The sequence below is a fragment of the Numida meleagris genome, chromosome 2 (assembly GCF_002078875.1).
Source record: "Numida meleagris isolate 19003 breed g44 Domestic line chromosome 2, NumMel1.0, whole genome shotgun sequence".
NCBI classification, from domain to species: Eukaryota; Metazoa; Chordata; class Aves; order Galliformes; family Numididae; genus Numida; species Numida meleagris.
The window spans coordinates 102,354,803-102,375,630 of NC_034410.1; the positions used below are offsets into that span (position 1 = coordinate 102,354,803).

A 20,828-nucleotide genomic window follows, 5' to 3' on the forward strand; every position below is an offset into this window, starting at 1 on the left:
GAATAGAGCTACAAGAGTAAAAGATACTCAGAAAAAAAACACAGAGCTGCCCCCTAATACAGCTAAAAGAGCACCAGAGTCTTGCTACTTAATTGCACAGGCTACTGGCAAGCAGGTTTTAGCTACAACAGATGACTCCTCTTCAGCATCCAAGTCCTGTGCAGACTATTCTAAATCAGACTTTATTCATTACGATGAGTTACTAAGAATTACTTCAGAATCTACAGTTGGTGTTAAACAATATTTGTTTAAAAGAGATTTGAGGGAAATCTTGTTAAAAATTCTGAATGGTATTGGAATTTTGAGCGCACGAGCTTGCCATTCTAAACCATTTGATTAAATTTAACCATAGGAAACTCTTCCAAGACCTAATGAAGCAGCAATTACATCTGAAGAGGGAGCCAAGCCAAGAATTCTACCATTCCAATAGCTCTCTTTTGAACATCATGCTACAATATCTAATCTGCTCTGTTTTGAGTTTACACTTACCATAAATCTCCGAGCTTCTGGATCTGTGTAAAATAAACCATACAAGTAAACATGGCTCTTATTCTTTTTTTTTTATATATAAGTAACAGCACTACCCTATTGTTTAAAAAAACTGAGATAGTTTTAAGATTTCAAATATCCATTAAAAAAAGCCCTATGTATGAAATACAAACCAATGAATTTAAAAATTATGCAAGTATTTTCTGGGTCTGGCCTCCATGCTATTACTCCCCATATTTCACAACACTTTAACATGAATTTTGACAAACAAACAATGAAAAAAAAAAGGGAAAGAAGGATAAAGTAAATTCTGCATTTCTTAAAACAAATTCTGAACCTGTGACTTCACTTGCTTTGTCATAAGCACTTACTACGTGGCTCACTGAAGACCGCACAGCTGTGTTGGTGTAAGTGGGATAAGAATCAATGCCCCTTCTTTTCCTTTTGATTAAAAGAAGGAACTGTTAAAATTGGATAATGGTTTCATTTGTAATACCCTCAGCAAATGCAGATTGTTTGGTCTTTTCAGCAATGTTATTATGCTGCACAAAGATGACCCTTTTGTGATTTAAGATGTAGCTAGAGGAATCCAAGTACAGCCAAATCGATGCAGGCAATCTTGCTCTATTTCCAGATTTCCAGTATTTCTTTATTATATGTAATAGAACATTTTAGCATAATAATTCAGAGGTCCTGAGATACAGAAGACAGAGAAATAACGTTGAAAAGCAATTCTTCACATTTGGCTTTCACTACATCAAGTGCAAACGGTGAACTTAAACATGAAAATACAATTTGCTCCTTCTAAAAGTCTACATCCTTATCTCTGGTAAAGAACACACATTCATTTCCAATGCCTCAAGGTAAAGACTAAGGCATCTATCACAAGTACAGTGAATATCTGAAGGATTTGGAAGCAATCTTTTCATAATGTTTCTTTGGAAGGGAAGCAGGGTTATGAGTTACTCAAAATTCATAGAGATTATTAAGTTTACATCCACACAGCAGATATGGTACCATATTATTTCCCATCAGCAGTGTTCTCACCTGCTGAGAATATCTCTCTGGTTCGAGACAGCCATTCATTATGATGCATTAGCACTCTACTGCACAAACCAAAGTCATGCGCCATCAGTGAACTGGGCAGGCCCGTAATGCCCACACTCTGCTAACGAGAGCTGTGTTTACTTATCACCCAAGCCTTTCATTTCAGTGATTTAACAGGCAAGTAATTTCTAACTTCAGCAGATTTTTCTGTATTATTAGGTCAGGTATTTCTGGAGAAATGTTTGGTGTTTAAAAGATTTACAGGCCTTCCCAAAGCTCTGTCCTATCAGTGGAGCATGCACTGACAGCAGGGACTCTTTATGACAAGAAAAGCTGATCAGCTGCAAGCTTTCCTATTGATGAATACAACTCTTCACCCCAGTCTAAACTAAGCCTGTGGGTTTTGTCTTTTTCTTCTTAGCCTTCTTTGAGGCCCACAGAAAGTTATGAAATAGATTTTTCTAGTCCTCCCATGAGCAAGGCCAGGTTCACATCTTGACCTCAGAAACAAAGCAACCCACAAAATCCGGTCTGCTCTGCCTAACACAAAGCAAACTACAACACGCAACATAGGGCAATATTAGGAGTGAGAAATAATAAACATTGTATCAGTACTGGGGAGGAGAAATAATAAAACCTGGCCATATTAAAAATCCCAGCAACAGCGGTATTGAACGACACAATTTTGGTTCTGCAATGGCCTTTATTACTAAGGGTGCAAGCATGATATTCATTGGAAAAGAGTACTTGTTTGGAAGGATGATTTCAATTACAAGCCAACAAAAAAGAAATTATAGAACATAATTTATTTTTAGATCTTACGGTCTTACCTTATTCTGTAACCATTCTAGCATATCTATTGGTATGGTAATGTACAGCCTATACAGACTTTCATGACAAGACATATTACAAAAAAAAAACAGAAGTCCCCTTACAGGAGTGAATCTCCACTCCGCTACATTAATACATATCAGTTCAGTCAGGTGGGAGATGGTGGTGTGAAACTCAAGTGAGGAAAGAATTGGTTCCTGATGTGTTCAATAAGCTGTCCAAAGATATTTTAGAAATGTGAAGGCTGTTTAACCGGGGGTTCAGGAAAATAGAAGACAACAGAGGTGTAAAAATGTTAAACCCTAGTTTTCACAGTGAAATACCATTAAGAAAACAAAATATGGTCCTACTCAGAATACACAAATATTGAACTCAGGTGCAAGTAGCTTGCAAAGCATCAACAGCTTGACACAAGTAATAACTCAGACTACTATCTGAGACCACAGGACCAGAATGGCTAGGGCCCATTAGCACGAGTGGCAGCAGTGGTTGTGCAAATCCCATGTATGCCAATGGAAGAACAATCTCTGAAATCTCCATGACCTTGACGTGCAATATTTATGTCTACACCTTTAGCCTCTTACACATAATGAGATGCAATCTTTTAGCTTTATGCACTTCACCAGGCATTCAATTAGAAAACGCAAATTTTGGGGGGGGAGAAGAAGGCTAAGCTATTTAGACAGAAGGTAGTGAATCAAAAATTGCAAAACTTCAGCTTTCAAAAATAGCCTATGTGACCTCTTACAATACTCTGACCACTCCATCACAAGCAGGAGGCAACCCCTGTGAAGAGCGAATTCTGGCAAAGTTCTCTCTTCACAGATGATGCACAGCTTAAGCTATAATGAGTTTTTGGGTTACAAATGCTGAACGCATTAATATTCCTTGATGATAATTATCACAGTATAAGCACCTTTCCCAATGTGAGTAGCATAAAGCAACTGAAGCAGCATTTTTACTACATTTGAAACAAGCTGGAAAATGGGATTTTCTACTCTCGTAACCTGAGGTCAACATACATCAAGCTATGCATATTAAATATGCCTACCCTATATAACTATATAGACCTTTCCACATATTCACGCACATGTATTCAATTAACAGCCTAATTTTTTTGAATATTTATACAAGTATGCTACACATATGAATATGGTTTCCTATGAAAAATAAATCCAACATTCTAAACAGGACCCAAATAATTCATACAGGCAAAACTGATATTTCTTTGAAAGTGAATTATTTACCTACAAAAAAAATCCAGGTATTAGCTGCTGATACAAAATGAGAATTAAAATATATATATACATTTAGCTAAAATGAAAAGAAATTTTGCAGGAAAACACTGTTTTCCACCTTCCTGCATTAAACTAGCAACACTAAGAGCATGACTTATACCCATCACAGACAGTATTTTTTCTGAGGAGAAGCTGAAAAAAATAATTCTTCATTGAGCCCAAAATCTTGCAGACAGCTCACGGAGTAAGTAATGAGTAGGGGCACTGGAGATATCCCCAGGAAACAGCTGAGCAGCCGAGCACCTGCAAAGCTGTTCCTTACCTGTCGCTGCAGCCAAAGACTGCAGACCCTTTGTGCTGCCTCTGCATGGGGCAGTACCATGCTGATCCGGGCAGCAGCATCAGACCTATCCATTAATAGCCAGACAGGCTCGCCCAACCTTTGTATCCTATCCTCACAAACACGAACTGGGGGAGAAGTGTGCACACTATGCATAGCGCCCAAAATCTGCAAGCCATCCCCAAAACAGAACACCCATCTCATCACATATCGCACCCAAATTCCTTCCAAAGATAACGTGAGATATACTTCTTTAAACAGTATAAATGGGCTCGGCTGTATTTTAAGTGCAGGGCATTTAATTATCATACAAGCACTTACTGAGGATTAATTAGCATACAACAAGGATCTGAAACATGCAGACATTTGTCAAAGAAGACAGGGTTTCTAATGATTTATTATTGTTTGATTAACAACATCACACAGCAACTATGTTATTAAATCTCTATTTTGCATACTACAGAACCTAAAAGCGTTACCTAGCGATGTACTGTCAGGCTCAGAAGAGGGTAACAACTTCATCTTTGCTTTTCCATCATCCCCATCTCAGAAAATGTTCATTCTTACAAAAGATATACCAGTAAGGAGCCTTTAAAAATACCACACTGTGAGTTGCAGGGTTTTTACTAAATGCTGTAATATTGCTTTAATATTCTGTCCAACTAAACTCAGTACAGCTTTCCTCTATCAGCGACAAAATGGGAGTCAGTTTGAACCCTTAATCCGAAAAACGGGAATCGATTCTGGTGTTCTGTGGGTGTGAAATCTGCTGAATGTATTTATGCCATGTTGTCCTGCACCTCATTTAGGAAATATGCCATGTTACAACCATTTCAAGAACTAAAGCACAATTTTACTTATGATGTGCTGCAAAATGCCTCGAAATCCCATTTGAATCTGTGGCAAGGTTTTGAGGGAACCTTTGCTAATATTTAACAGCACTATTGGCTTATTAAATACTGTCATGTCAAAGCCAGGAGAGGATGATATAGAGTGCACGCCATTTTTTTTTTTTCACTTAACATCGGTGCTCACTTTGAACACTGTACGAGCCCATTCATCAGAAGAACGGATGCATGCTAAAAAGTATTTCTTCCTATTAGATAAACATAGCAATGGCATCTTGCTATTATAAAAATGATGAAATCCCTCCTTGGTTAATTGTGTAACATACATTCCAGTTCAGTTAGAACCCCCTTTCTACCCTCCCCACTAAAACACCTGGAAAGATCACATCTGAAAATTAAAAATGACATAGTGAAATCAGGCGGGCACAAAATCTATTGCTGATATGAAAGGCAAACCTAGGGGAAAAAAAAGAGTCAGGTACTGAACATGCAGCTTCACTTTCTTATACACAGAAACTGCATGGCTGACCGTTTTACAGGTGCAAAATCGAATACGTTTCTGTGCATGTCAAAATGTACTTGACAACTAGATAGTGACAGTCTGTTAAAAATACAGATGTAGGACTGAAAATATTCTATTAAGAAAAAACTTCCATTTAAATGAAATTGAAGCAACTTTGTTCACAGCAACAGATGTATTTCAGTATGAATCACTGAAAACAAATTTAAATCCACAATGAAATATATTAATATGAGCTAACAAAAAAAATCTCTTGGCATGGAGTTGCCTGCAGAGTGTGCATTTATTCTGTAAACACTGTAACAATGATTATCTGTCCTTCCAGCTCTCAGTGGAGACTTCTGCTTTTGAAAATGTCTTGTGGTGACTTACTAAATTCAGGCTATTTCAATTAGTATTACTGCACATTAAAAATTAATTGTATTAAAGAGTGGATTAAGGTTTACATTTCAATTCTACAGTGTGTGTGCTAGAAATGACAGCTAAAAATCAATGCTCTCTGTCCCATAACCGGATGTTTGCACGACCGAATACTGTGGGAGTGGCGTCAGTTTTAAAAGAATTGATAGTTCAATTCAAGGTGCGTCCGTTCCAATTCCTGATTTGAATTGCAGTGCAACACAGCCACACTAAGAAGCTAAAGAAGAAAATGAAAAAAAAGCTGCCTCACAGTGAAAAAAGTGTGTCATCTTCACAAAGATGGAAAAAATCCAAATTACAGCTGAAAATTCACGTTTGGTATCACTGAGGGAAAAAAGATGTTTTAATGGGATGAAGACTTCATTACAGAAGATATATTTTTATTTTCCTTATTTAGAACGTGTTGCTAAAATGACACCCAAAACTGCAATTCAGGTGCCAGTCTTACAAACACTTAGCAACACGTGTAGCCTTATTCATGTATAAAACAAAGCTTGTGAGATCTATTTGTATGAATAAAATCATATGCACACTTACATATTTTCAGAATCAGATCTTTTCATTACGACTCACAACATACATGCAAAGCCATTTAAAACTTGTACTGTTTGCAGCAAGGAGCGTGTGAAAGACAGAGATGCAGATACATTATCGAGTCTGAAGACAGTTCTGCTTTGGGACACATCTTTGTGCGAGGACAGCACCAAAGGAGTCGATGAGAGTGACAAGCTGACACACTCAGGAGTCATGCCACTGTGTAAGCCACAACAGAGCTGTGGCTTCTGCTTTCACCCATTAGCAGAGAAGCTGCTGAGATGCTGATTTTTGTTCCATACAAACATGAGGAAGGATTTATTTATCGTGAGGATGATAGAGCACTGGTACAGGCTGCCCAGAGAGGTGGTGGAGTCTCCTTCTCTGGAGATATTCAGGATCTGCCTGGATGCTTTTCTGTGCAACCTGCTGTAGGGAAACTGCTTCAGCAGGGGGTTGGAGCAGATGATCTCCAGAGGTTCCTTCCAGCCCCTAGGATTCTGTGGTTCTGCCTGTGAAATCCCAGCTGAAGTGGGAGTGGGGACAGGAACACTGCTATCGAATGTATCCAAAACTGTAAGTGTTCAGGCACCATGCTACAGTGAGAAGGCTACTTGGGAATGGGCAACAATTCTGTCGCTAGTCATCTTGTTAACCACGCTCTCCTGAGCTGCCTCATTGTTATAGAATGCAGGACAATGTCTTGGCTTCCACTTATATGAAATCTTCCATTTTATTGTATGAAAAAGCAGTTAGAAGTTGCCTTCATGACTAAACACTGCTTCCTGTATGACTAAGACTGAAAAGCTGCACTATTACCTTGCTGAAACTTGTATTTAGATACCCTAAGTTGGAAAGATTTTTGAAAAGAAAATGTCTTTATTGAAATATTTGTACCTTTACAACAGCAATAATTTTTATTACTTGGGTGAAACTAAATTTTGCAGAAGGTTCCTTGAGATCGTGGCACTGGATGATAAACTGACACCATTGCTATAATTCTTCCTTTGAATGGGAACACAGTGCCCAAAACGAAAGGAAACAGCTAGAGCAAAATCATTGTTTTGCACTCTTCTGTATTGTAAAATGTATGGGGAATAGCAAGAAGGGGAAAAGCGTGCTGCACTTGTTATAAACCTAGTATTGTTCCTGTGTGAAAATGGCTAGCAAGAAACGCCTGTCACTTTTATCAACAACAATCTAATATTTTAAAGAGCAAAAGATGAAGAACATTTTAGGTTGAGTAACCAGATCAAGCTGGCATCGCTTGAGTACTGCAAAGCCACCAAGGATACCAGAGCTTGGAACTGAACAGCCATTGGTGCGTACCTAAGAGACAAGTTGATGTCCACACTGTTCCTAAAGATCCCCTGTGCTGCATGGATGTCCAACAGCAAGTTTGGTATCAAGAGAATAAAGAAGATGGGATGTAATAACTACAATAAAAAAATAATCTGGTGCAAATGTACCCCAAGGTGTAGTAGTCATCCCCATGCAACAATCACCCTTCACTGCAATTTACTGATGTTGCTTCATTACAACACAGCATACAAAGGGGGCAATATTAAGGCATACTATTTAAAGCTACAAGATCCGTGGTGCCAGCTACAGCTGGTACAGAATCAAGACTACAGAAGACAAAGGAGGTAGTTTTAGCAGAGAATACTGAAAAATGAAAACGCTCCTGAAGGTGCACAAGTGTATTGTTGTTACAAGACTTAGCCAAAGCCACAATAAGCAGTTGAAACTAAAGACTGCCAATACATTTTATACGGTGAATCCAGCAATTCTTCACAAAAGTGCAGCAATCATCAGTTACAAATAAAACAATAACCAAGGAAGACAGAGAAATGCAACTGCTTTAGATAAGGGAGAAAAGACATGTTTTCACACAATAGCAGAATACATAGAAATTGAAGAAGAGATTTTTGCAGGGTACAAGACCTGCAGAATAGATGGACTTCGAAACAATGTTCAGAATTGCGATGACAAGGGACAAATACTGAAGAAGAATACGTACTATTGGCTCATGAAAACCATTACAATTTCTGTTAGCTTTCTGTTTGTTATCTGGCTCTGACTGGGGAAGAAATGCAGGACAACTCTAGTGCGGAGATGGGGATGTCAAGAATAGAAATCAGCTGAACTGCATCTGTGAGAGGTGATGATATACCAAAAGGAGAGGAGCAATTTTTTAAAAACTAGCCCCTGAAACGGATAGAAAATGCAAATCAAATTTGGGAGGTCTGAGATAGGCTGCAGAATCCTCCAAGAGATAATAAAAACATACAAATAATTTAACAGCTTTAAAGTACTTTTCTTTCTCATCGTATGTTAATTGGTCTTGAAACACCTCCTTAGACAACTATCGTCTCCATTCCAAATTTCAATGTCTTGTTCTAGGCTACTGAAGAAGTCATTAGGAATGCTGGAACCACCACAAAGTCACATCCATCCTGATTCTACTTTTGACATTATGAACCAAAAAGTGCCATTGTGGTCTGTCAAGCAAAGACCTGGAAAACAGAACAAAGACACTACCACCACCCCTCTTCTTCCAGTTGAGGAGGGAAGATATAACAATACCATAAAGAAAAACGGGAAAGAAGGATTGTGTAAAGCCATGATAAAGATAGCAGTATTTTGCGGGAGGTAATGGAGCAGGAGAGTTCAGAGTCAAAGAGGCTTCCAAATCTGCTTTTTAAAAGAGATGAACGGGAAGTGTACATTTAAGAAAAAAAGGCAGCATGAGTGTGTTGAGAGCGCTTATAGTGTCAGAGATGAGAACTTCTACTGAGGCTTTAGGCTGAAGGAGACAAGGAAAATCAGCTCACAGAAAGGGTGGCTGGGAGGACCCATCACTGGGGTTCAAAGAGATGCACATGCAGCACAAAAGCGGCAGCTGAAGTAAAATACAATATCCTACATGACATATCACAGAAATTAGAGTCCTATTTTCTATTGCCTAATTTATTCCCATGAACCACCGTGAAGGATTTTTCCTGATGGTACAATTCAGGTCTGCACTGCAAGGCACACTCCATCACTGCTGCAAATACAGAGGCAGGTAAAAAACACAGAACCATTTCATTATTGAGAAGTTACTCTAAGATCAAGTTTTCTAGGTGAGCTCTCTGCCCAAAGGTATTTATTTCATTTTTCAATTATTACATTTTATTTTCATTTTGTTTTCAATTTAGCTATCTTTTTGTTAAGTTATATTTTAGTAAAAAATAAATAAATAAATAAATGAAGGTTAAAAATACCATCCCCATTAAGTCTGACTTGAAGAATAACATCACACAAGGAGAAATGTGGGTTAAAAGTTCAGATTTGGCAGGGAAATGTCACTCAAGTGGAGACTATTTAACTGTTCTGGTGAAAATTGGTTTTGATTTGATCATGTTATGACAGTTTGCAAATCACACTTTGCATTAAGTGATATTTGGGTTAAGCTTTTTAACCAAACTTCTAAGCAAATGGAAGGCTGTGCTACCTCTGAATGATTAATTTAACTAGCTAGTAAATATAAACATCTCCCAAGTTGCTCCATGAATTACATAGAGCTCAGAGGGAATCTCATTTGGGGATTCTGGGGGATTTTTTTGCACAGTTATCTAATGTCTTGGCACTCACATAGGTGTGCCATGAAAAGCAATGAAGCAAAAGGCACAGTGGGTTCATTGTGAAGGTTGCCTGAAAGAGGGTTAGGAGAGAGCATACCTAGCCAAACAGCTAGATATTAAGAACATACTGCTGAGGTCCTGAACTACAACCCTCTAATAAAGTGGTGTGTGAGAGAAGTTTGAAATTGTGTGGCCAGGCACTGAAAAAAGAAAACCAAAACAGGATGTTACAGGCAAATCTTTAACTCTGGCCACTGTACATGTGTTTTATGATTGCTTTTGGTTATACAAATATACCGTCTCTTTTATCATTCAGTCTAGTCCAAACACGAGACATACCTTTCAGTATAAATACAATGAATGAGGCAGTGTTTTGAAACAAGCTTTGTCCAACATGCTATGAATAGCACATTCTGTAAAGTCTCTTGGATAAGTACCACATATATTGGATTATATTCATGTAATAAAAATAATGTGTTATGTGGCTTTGCACCTTTGAGCAGGTCTCCTTCACTCTGCCCAGCGCTTCATTTCCTTTGAGGTTTCTCCTTATGCCCTGAATTGCACAAAGTATTCACGCAGGGGTTTAGCTAAGAAAAATAAATCTGTGAAAAGGAATGTTTCTTCTTCCTTTCTCCCTATACATTGAATTTGCCTCTATAATTACATTAGTTTAAGGCCACATGACAGAATTACTCAGTTCTGCCCCCCTAATATGTTGGTCTCATGGTTTTACTTACATGTTTCATGAAGTGGGTATATCATAATTTTTCACAGACAAAAATCCTGAGATAAACTTTAAGATCTTGACATTTCTGTGCAGAGAAAATCTTAATTTGGTAATATTTACATCAGATTGTGTTTTTCTTTCACAGACATTTATACCTGATTTGTTGTTTGCTCAAGCAGGTGTCTTACAATCTGAAGGATGTGGTAAATTGGCCATTCAGCTTGTACACGAATGCATACAACCATGTTAATAAGAAGGGGTTGCATTCAATCACAAAACAACTTGCATTTTAAATAGGTACCACCATTTCACTTTATTATGGATTTTTCATTGGCTCCATCTAAAGAAAGTAATTCTACAGACGAGAAAGAGTACGCAGGAAAATCTCATCATCAAAATCTCAGCACAGTCTATGAGGCATAAGGATTTTTGCCTAAATATTATTTTAACTTCTCATAAAAACAGAATTAAAAGTACTACTTAATGAAAGTGCGTTGATAGCTCTACCTCTATATAGCGGAGACAGAAGGAGTTACTTTTCTCAGTAAGGATCATTGAGTGTGTCACTGGTTAATTTTTGTTCTATGCTCCTCATTAGCATTACTCTCAAGTTTCTGGTTATCATATCCGAAATATTAAGACATAATAAGTACGAAGGTGCAGATAATTGGATATTAACCAGAACATACTTGACTGGGCAGGAGGTAGGGCCTTGCTTAAACTAATCCTGAAATGTATTAATCACCAATTAATGAATGGGTTTCAAATTCATTTTCTATTATAGAACACCTCTGAGTATCTAAGCTTTTTCTAATAAAATGAGTTGGAATAACAGGATAGGAAAAAGAAACACTCCAATTTGAGGCTGGCTTGAATTAATTCCCCATAGCTTGTTGTTAAGTTCATTGAAAACAATAATCCTAGTATGAGTGACTTTCTTTATAAGGTTGAGAAAATAACCATATATTATAGCACTTACAGTCTCTATTTGCAGGTACAAATGGTCATACGGAGGCTAAATTCAGAACAGAGCTGGTTCACTGGAGAACTGCTATAGCACAATCTATATTTCTTCGGAGCAAATGTAGCTCAATAAGACAAGCAGCAAAAGACTTGCATCAAATCCAGATGGATATTGCCAATTAATGACCTTCAATATGGAGACAGGTATATACATATACCAACTTCGGTAAAATAAACCTTAACATACACTTCCCCTCCCCACCCTGGCCCAAAATGTGGTCCCCACAAGTCAGCTCTGCTGACTCAGGCTCTTGGAGAATGGAAGACGAATGGTGGGAAGGCAAATACACCAAGCTCATGAAATCCTGTTTAGAAATCTAGCAGGGCAGTTGGAGTGAGGGAAGTGGTGCCATTAATCTCAGAAGCCCCAGCTTCAGATGACATCGCTGATTTTGCATTAAGCATACACCCCAAACCAGCTTTACTAGCTAGCTTGACGTGGTTGCACTTTTCCCAGCTAAGGGAAATAATGCAAAATAATGGAAGTTTTTGTCAACAGGGTTTACTTAAAATCCACAAGAAAAACAAAAAAATGGAAAAAACCTCCCAAGTTTTCTGTTCTTTTCTTTATATGATATTCTTAGATGCCCAGGATAATTTTTAAATGGATACTTCAGCATTTTCATTATTTGAAATGCATCCCCACTACCATACCAGAAAAATACAGAGCTCCTTATTGTTACTAATGAAGAAAATTATATCAGACATGGTTGAAATACTATTATTCCCCTTTCTCTCTTCTCACTGTCCTCAGTGTTATTTACATTCATGTGAATTGCAAGTAAACCAATATTATCCATCTCTCTGTTTTTTCCTTAATTTGTTGACTTTAATTTTAGTAAGTCTTAAATAAGCGCTTACGGAAGATGAAGTAAGATATGCAAGCAAGTAGTCCTTTTATCAACAATTTTGCCACAGAAATACACAAACATTTCAATGGCTCTTCATTAGCAAACAAATCAACAAGTGATATTTTAATGCATGACTTTATTCCATCTCTGTGGGGACTGTAGTTGAGAGTGTGATGTACAGTACAGAGAAAGGAATCATCAGCCACAATGTCCCAGGGCTCTATCCATTGAGGACTTCTCAGCCTCTGCTTAAAGAGTGCATTTAATTGACTGATAGACAGTAGCTTCTTTGTTCACAGAAGACAGCGAAGTAATGGCAGCTTGAAAATCGTACCATCTACAGGATCTCCTGAGACTAGTAACAGGGGGATATGTGTCAGGAATAAATAAATAATCTAATTATTAAGCCACTTCCTGTCAAGTTAACTCCAATTTGTTGGCTTTTGAAGGCAACAAAACGAGGCATTTTTCCTCATTATGCTTCTCTTTTTATACCACTGGTAATCACAGGCGGATTAAAGGGTGCCTGATTGGTTTTTTTGTCAAGGAACTGAGAAGCAGCCAACAGTACAGAAAAACAGAGTTGGGGTTAGAAGAAATTTCATGCTTGTCTCCTTTCCAGCTCCCTAACAGCCCACACTGCTGCCCCATACAGTGCTGCCAGCTGTACAGCAAATGTGTACCCCTCCAACGGCGGCCTACCAGGCCACAGACTCCATCCTGAGAGCTGTGAGATACCTTGCAATCTTGGCAGGTAGCTACTGCTGTCATAGGCATAATTCTAAAGGTGACCTACGAAACCCCGTCAGCTCACCAAATGCAACAATATGAGCAGCTGAAGTCTGACACCCACTCTCCATATTGGCTTCTTTTGTTTTGCTTCCTGCGCTTACAAAGTGGGGAGAAACCGAGGGACATACTCTGTCGAAGAATTGGAGGCTTCTCCTCTAAGAATAGGGACAATTCAGAAAAGGTCTGGTTTGGCTACCCTCTGTACTAGCTGCTAAGCACTGTGCTACAGCTCCTGATAAAGCCTGCTGACAAGTGGTCAGCAGTGAGGAACAAAAGGGAAGGCTGACACAATGGCATTAATTCCGCCCGTGGTGAGTTAGTATTAACATGCACAGTGTATCACAGCACCGGCGAGGAGGAGAATCGTGCAGTTCGGCAGATAGAAAGGAACAACTTTCGGACTGCCTGGCATTATCTCGCAGTGGCATCCCTTTCTAACACAACAGGAATTTCTGTAGGGAAAAAAAAATACAGCTTTGATGCACTTTGCTTCACATCTTCATTAAACAAACTCCAGTCTGGATTGTGAATATTTTCAAATGCTACTGTTTGCAGTCTCATTACTGCCACTACTCCAATAATTATTATTTAATATTAAAACATTTTCTTTCAATTTTATTAGAATTTTTTGAGTCCAAGTTCCACACCCGTACACCCACCCCCTCCAAAAAAGTGCAGGGATTCATAGTTGTTTGCACACTGTGTCCTGACTTAACCATTTGTGATTGTAGAAGCCTGGAAAGTCTCTCCTAAAAGCTGTGACCAAAAGGAAACAACGGTTCCCTATTCTAACCCTTGAAATGGAGGAGTGGGCTCCAGCCAGCACAGCTTGGTGGGTGAAATCACATCCTCAGAAGAGCAAGGAGAAAGGGAGCCTGGTGCCCAAATAGGTGACATAATTTTAAGCGCAGAGAACAGTGCTGCTCTAGCATGTTTACAGCTGCCTTTGCCATTTCTGAATACATCTTGAATTTTTTGTTAAATTGCGCAGATAATTAAAGCCTCTTCATATTTACAGTCTGCTTCATTGGTACCATGAATTCTGTTTTCAGTTACTGTCTGCAAATTCCCTCTCTGCACAATTTCATACTAAGCAATAACACTTCATTTTACATAAGTTTTATCTGATGTCCCCATACAGAGCTGCCAGCTGTACAGCAAATGTGCCGCTCTCAAACTGAGGCCTACTAGGCCACAGGCTCCATCCTGAGATCTGTGAGGCACCTTGCTGTCATTGGCAAGCGTTCCCTGCTATCACTGCTACCATCGCTCCACACTACACACAACTTAAAATCATCTGATTATTAGAATTTGTGGTCCACACTCCATTTTATCCTTTATTTAATCTATCCCCAGATCACACATTTGTTTAAATGTTTTGGCTGGTTTACAAATCATGCAGCCATCTGCACAGTAGGTGTGACACCATTCTTTAGACAAAAGTTACATTACAAAACAACAAAGATAAAGTCATTTGAAATGCTTTGGTGTTTGTTATTCTGCCTGGTTCGCTTGGACCAACTCAAAGAAATAAATAGAATTATCTGTGTAAATCGATGAACATCTATGAAAAACAACACCCAGCAGAACGCAGAGCTTGCTCCATTACCTACGTTAATATCATGACAGCTGAGGAGAGATGACCTGGCCCACTTCTCATCTCTCCTGTACAGATGGCTATTAAAGAGAAAGTATCCCTTTTGTATGGTCCATGCAGAAACCCTTTATGGGCCTTTCAAATAAGCCAGCATTGCTCACAGGAGAGTAGCTTTCTGTTAGCAGGAAACAGCACAGATTTCATCTATTTTGTAACCCAGCTCCTCACAAAATAAACCTACAGTTCCTCAGATTTAACACCAAATGCTGCTTTTTCCTGGGTATTTCAATTACATCTCTGCTTTCTGCAGACAAGGCAGCAAAGTTTCATCTAACTTTTGGACCCCTCTTTGCCAGCTCTGCCTGCAAATAAGAGATTCCCAGAGTAACTAGATGATTTTCTAATTCTAAGGTACAATCCATCTTTTTGCTCTTAATTTACAATTTCCACATCTTATTACAGAAGAATCAGTGAGAGAGGACAGACAAAAGAAGTTGTCACCTCCTTCATCTTCTGATGTGTAGATGTGCATCTTTGGATTCATTTTCTCCAAACCTCTTACAAAAGAGACTTCACAATGTCAGTTTTCCTGTAAAGCATCATGTAACATCCTATGATATTCTGTAAATGTCTTCCTTGAGATCAACATAATGCAACAAGTAGGTTGTTTGTTTGTTTTAACCATTTCAGCATATGTGAAAGGAAAATCTTGTTTTTAGTGACATAAGGAATTAGATAAATAATAGACTGTATGAATGCTACATGCTGTTACAACCAAGATACAATTTTACAGAGCTCCAAAAAGCTTATAAGGTGTTTTCTTTGTCTTAACATCAGTGATGTTGTCCACACATACACTGCACAAATGTGAGGAAAATAAAATGATTTATTTCTATAGGCTTATTATGCATGCAGTTAATACATGCATAATGCAAACATGCATATCTAGATAACACATAAGCATGTAAATATATACATATTACATACTTATATTCCTGTCACTGAACAAGTCAGAAATCATGAATTGCACTAAAATGTCTTTATGGTCTTTATGTCTTCTAATGGTTACATATCATTTGTAATTGTAAAATGCTGTTGTGGGTTGTTGTTTTTTTTTTTTTTTTTTTTTTGCAGAGAAATTAACATTAGATTACACTTTCTATATACTCTTTAAACTACCACAGCTGTAGCATGGATTTGTCTACTTGGGACTTTACTGGTGTAAACTAGAATTCTTCTTGTCAGCAGCAGGGTTGTTTCATCCTGTTTTCCCATTTGCTTCCTAACTTCGGTGCTTGGTGGCTTTTTTTCTTTCCCTTTATTTCCTCCTCCCATTCATACATGCTACCGCACTCAAAACTACACAATGTCTTCTCCTCAAAAACAAGCTCTTTTCCTTACCAAAACAGACTTCACAAAATGTGTTTTATCCTTCACACTGAAAAGGTTAAAGAAAAGTCTGTGTACTCAAAAATGACCTATACTGAAATTTTCTAAAGTAGGGTTGCAAAAAAGTGCCATCCTTTCCCCCAGCTCCCCAACTTTTCAGAGGGGCAGCTGCTCTTGCTCTGACACTGCGGCTTGCTGTGCCATCAACTAAAGTAGCAGCAAACTACAAAGATTGTGGCTGTTTCCCCATTTTATCATTGTCTTTGTCAGCCTGATCAGTCCTCAATGGTAAATGTGCTGCTCTGTTGTGCACAGCCAGCGGCTTGCAATTTGCTCACTATGTTTCATGAGACAGTTGTTTGTGGCTGTTTGGAACACATTTACCTCTTTGGGGATTTATGCGCTAGTTGCAATGCCAACCTCCATAGTGATAGAGATTTCTTTCTAACTAAAATAGATAATTAGAAGCTGGTAATTATTGGTCAAGAATTATCAGAGTGAAAAAAATTAAGCTCTTCATAAATAGTTCTTGGCAATGTCATCTCTTTACATTATCTCATGCCTAACAGCACTTTACTCAGAGCACTTAAAAATTTACACTACTGCTGTCGAGCCTCATAATTTTATGTGGAATAACTCCTTTTCTGAGTTAAACACATCGGAACTCCCTCAGTTCTGATCTACTCTGTATGTGCACGTGTACAAAATCCTAGGGACTACGGCAACTGTTCAGCCTATTGACACTGAACTGCATCAGATACGGCAGATGTAAAGGAATCAGTATAAGAAAAAATCGTGTTTAGCTTGTCTACTTAAAATAACAGGCAAAATAATAGGACGAGCAGTGGAGTGAAGCAAAGAGAACACAATGGCAGACACCCCTTCTACACTCTGAGGTCAAATGCCAACTGTAAACTATGTGAGCAAAACAAAAGGATGCCAGAAAGCCTCTCTCTTTTCCATAAACACCCAGAAATAGAAATTTCTCAAAGAAAGATGCTAAAAATGCTATGTATTCTGCTCAGAGAGAAAAGCAAAAGCCAGAGAGCTGCTGAAGAATTATGATGTTTGCCAGTACTTTCTAAAACTGTACGAAACGTGCCTGGATTTACATTTCTTCCTCTCTAATTCAGAAGCTGATAAATTGTTTTACCAACAGATTTCAATAAACAAACTGACAAATACGTTTTCATTTGGCAATCACCCTCATGATTATCCAAATCAAAGTACATACTCATATCTAAGTCCAAAATAATGCTTAAATAGACAGCCTACTTAAAAAAGCCAAAGGTTTGCCTCCTTTCAGCCCACAAGCATCTCCTAAACCTGAATCAGCCTGTAGTTTAAACAAACATGGGTGCTGCTTGACAAAGCACAGCGTCTAGATAAGTGAGGACATATCGGGCAGTCAGAACTCTTGAACTTTCACTTGCTCCACTTCTTTTGCATCTTTGTCCTCATCCATACAGTGGAAAAGGACTATTGACTCATCCCATCACCAAGATAATGGGAAGACTGGAAAAAAGACTGTGGAACAGTTTTAAAATGGGAAGTTCTAAAAGTAATAAGCATGTAGTTACTGAGGAAAGCCATCCCTATGACATTTTAAATATATAACTTGTATAATAACAAATGTAAATGTACTGTTGTCAAAGATATTTAAGGCACTTTATTGGATCATCTGCAGATTTTGTTTTCCATTAAGTGGCATAATCTCTCTCGTTGAACAGATTGAAATGTATAACAAAATCTGCAAAAACATTGTATGCCCTCCTAACAAAGACGAGTAAGAGGCTTTTTAAATAGCCTCTAATCCCTCTTCCCCTGCTAAATGTCTAGTTGAGATTATATTTGATTAGACAAAAACACAAACATACACACAACCTAAAAATACCTACCCTCAGTGGAGCTATTTCAGCCAACAAAGTAATTCAGGTTGCCTTATTTAAAAGTCTAAGTTTCACACTGGGGTTTTATAAACATGTATTTGCCTTAGTGACCTTCCATAATGCATCTTGTCTATGTGGATGTCAGCAGCGTGAACTCAGTTTACACCCTGGGATCACGTTCAAGGGACACAGTAAGTAGATGAGACAGTATCAACTTTTCTAGGCTCCTAAATTGCTAAAAAGTTGGTGAGCTGCATTACCCCCAAATAGTTGAGCATGTATCTCTGGGCAGCGGTTCTCATTCCTTTCTGAGCAGAGTTTGGCAGATGACTTTCTACTTCCTTGTTTGTCCTGTGTTCTACCTGCTCCAGCCACCTTCCTCTGTCCTCTAATCTCTCTCCTTCTTTTAAATATTTTGCCATCTTCTGGGATGGTTTGGTCTTTATTCCTTTTTTTTCATGTTTTTTCTTTCCTTAATAGTTGACATTTATGACTGCCTTTTTTTCCCCTCCAGTAACAGAAATTCCCTCCATTGTTGTTCTCCCTTTTCTTCCCTGTTCTTTTTCTTTGAATCGTGTGCAACCCTTCATGTACGAAGACACTAATCTATATCCATCGATAACTGCAACACGATAATGCTAACATTCTACTACGAGAGGAAATAACAGTTCCTGAGACTGTGTGATGATGTCTGAAAAGGGCTTTATTACCCCTACATTTGATCTAGGGATTATCACACTCTGTGACTTTTAGAGTCGGCTTTCCAAGATTATCTTCCCTTTCCCTTGCATTTAAAGTTTTATTGTTCCTCCCCTCTCTTCCTGAAGCTTTCTCACTTTCCCTAACCTAGAGGAGTGAGTGTCCTAATGGAAAAGCAGGGCAGCAAGACATATTTTATCACGTACATGTGGAAAAAGAAGGGACCAAGGTGATTAGGACTGCAGGACTTTTTGTTTGGGAAATGTGCCGTGTCAACAAGTCCATATTCAGTCAAGTGTTTCAACTAATTGTTCTATCTGCAAATTGAATGCATGCAGATATCTACGGATATATGTGTGAGTTATGTATATATTCATACCGATATGTTTGAATGCACGTTTTCTGTACTATATAGGAATACTATAAACCTATCTACAGACACACATAAACAAAGGCCAATTTTAAACAGCTTGATGTCACCCCTTGAACCCTTCTCTCTAGACAGAACATGGTCTTGGAAGAAGGCTTGTGAACAATATAAATTAAAGGAGAGGAGAAGGGGTAGTGAAATTAGAAAGACAGCTAAGGAAAAATCCAATTACTGATGAGGAAGCTAACAGAACTGAAGATCAGAAATTATTTTTCCCTGTGCTTCGATTCTGAGGTCACATTCAAAACACTCAGGAATGCTGATATTCCTTTCACCCTAGCACAAAATCCCCTTGCATTTGCTTAATCGAGGCTACATCATTAGGAGCTGCACGGTTTAGCCTGGCAGTGCAGATAAGAATCTTCCACTGAACACAGATTACCACAAGCATGACCAGCAAATCTCCCCGCATGTTTTGCAAGCTCCTTTATTTCACTGCAAGATTTTATATTAAGCACATTTAAATCTGTGTCACTATGGTTATGTCATGAAGCAATATAACGCATGATTAGATACAATACAGTCAAAAACAATTAAATATATATTTTAAAGATTCCCTTTCTCATTCAGCCTCGCCCAGCTTTTAGAAATAACACACAGGCAGTTAATCACTCAGTTTAACAAAACGTCAGTCTTTTCAGAACTGCAGACTGAAGCTAACTGGATTTGTTCTGTTTTACTTAATCTCTCCCCCTTTCTCTCATCCTATTCTGATTTTTTACTAAACACACCCAGAAAATAGAAGAAAATAGAAGAAAACTAAAGAAAATCTGAGTATTTTATGGAAAAAAGAGGGGTCCTATTCTGAAAACACAATGTACGTGAGAGGTACGTGGCAAGCAGACACACCACTCTCACATTCCAGCATCACCCCTTACCCAAGGTGCCTGTATTCTCTGGCAAGTTTCAGCATCACTACATGCTACAGTTAAGCACATGACATAAACCAGATTAAAAAAACAACAACAACAACAACAACAAAAACGGCAAGTTCTGTTGCTGGTAACAAGGGACTTCAAAATTGCACTTTACTGACCCAGATTGAACACTGAGAAGTTCAGATTACCTCTTCCCCAAAGATACAAAATATCAAGACTAAAGCTTAGTCCAACAGGCAAATCATTTCGCTCATTTACAAAGCCAACTGTCACTTGTATTTATTCATTTTTTTCTGAAAAGCATATAAAATGTTCATGCTCTAAATGTATTAAAACATATTAATAATGTTCTCAGAAAAATGAGCTACTAAGTTGTGGCAGGTAATTTCTTTTACAGTGTAGCCAGGTTAATAGAACTCATGGAAGAAATATTTAAGTTACCTTACATGAGAAAGAAACCCAAAAACTAGCATCAAGCTAAGCATTTTTAAGTTATAAAATGAAGAAAAAAACAACAATAAGTTATCATCTGTTTAATATGTATTTACCGGCTTCTATACCACATTCTGCATGCTTTTTTATTATTAAAGCAAGAAAAAACAGCATAAAGGAAATAGAAGCAAAAAATGAATTGTATCCATCTTTCTTGAAATGTGA

At 38.1% G+C, this 20,828-nt stretch overlaps 1 protein-coding gene across 8 annotated transcripts in view; it reads right to left on the bottom strand.

Moving 5' to 3' along the window:
- The window catches only part of ZNF521 (zinc finger protein 521), a 230,577-nt gene that overhangs the window by 95,310 nt on the left and 114,439 nt on the right, over positions 1-20,828 (bottom strand). Inside the window, exon 8 of one of the 8 annotated variants that reach the window (XM_021387395.1) lies at positions 12,453-13,741. The exons of the other annotated variants lie outside the window; for them this stretch is intronic. Within the exon in view, the coding sequence (XP_021243070.1) occupies positions 13,701-13,741 (41 nt within the window). The 3' untranslated portion in view covers positions 12,453-13,700. Of the gene's footprint in view, positions 1-12,452; positions 13,742-20,828 lie in introns of those variants that run through there. 8 annotated transcript variants of the gene reach the window in all.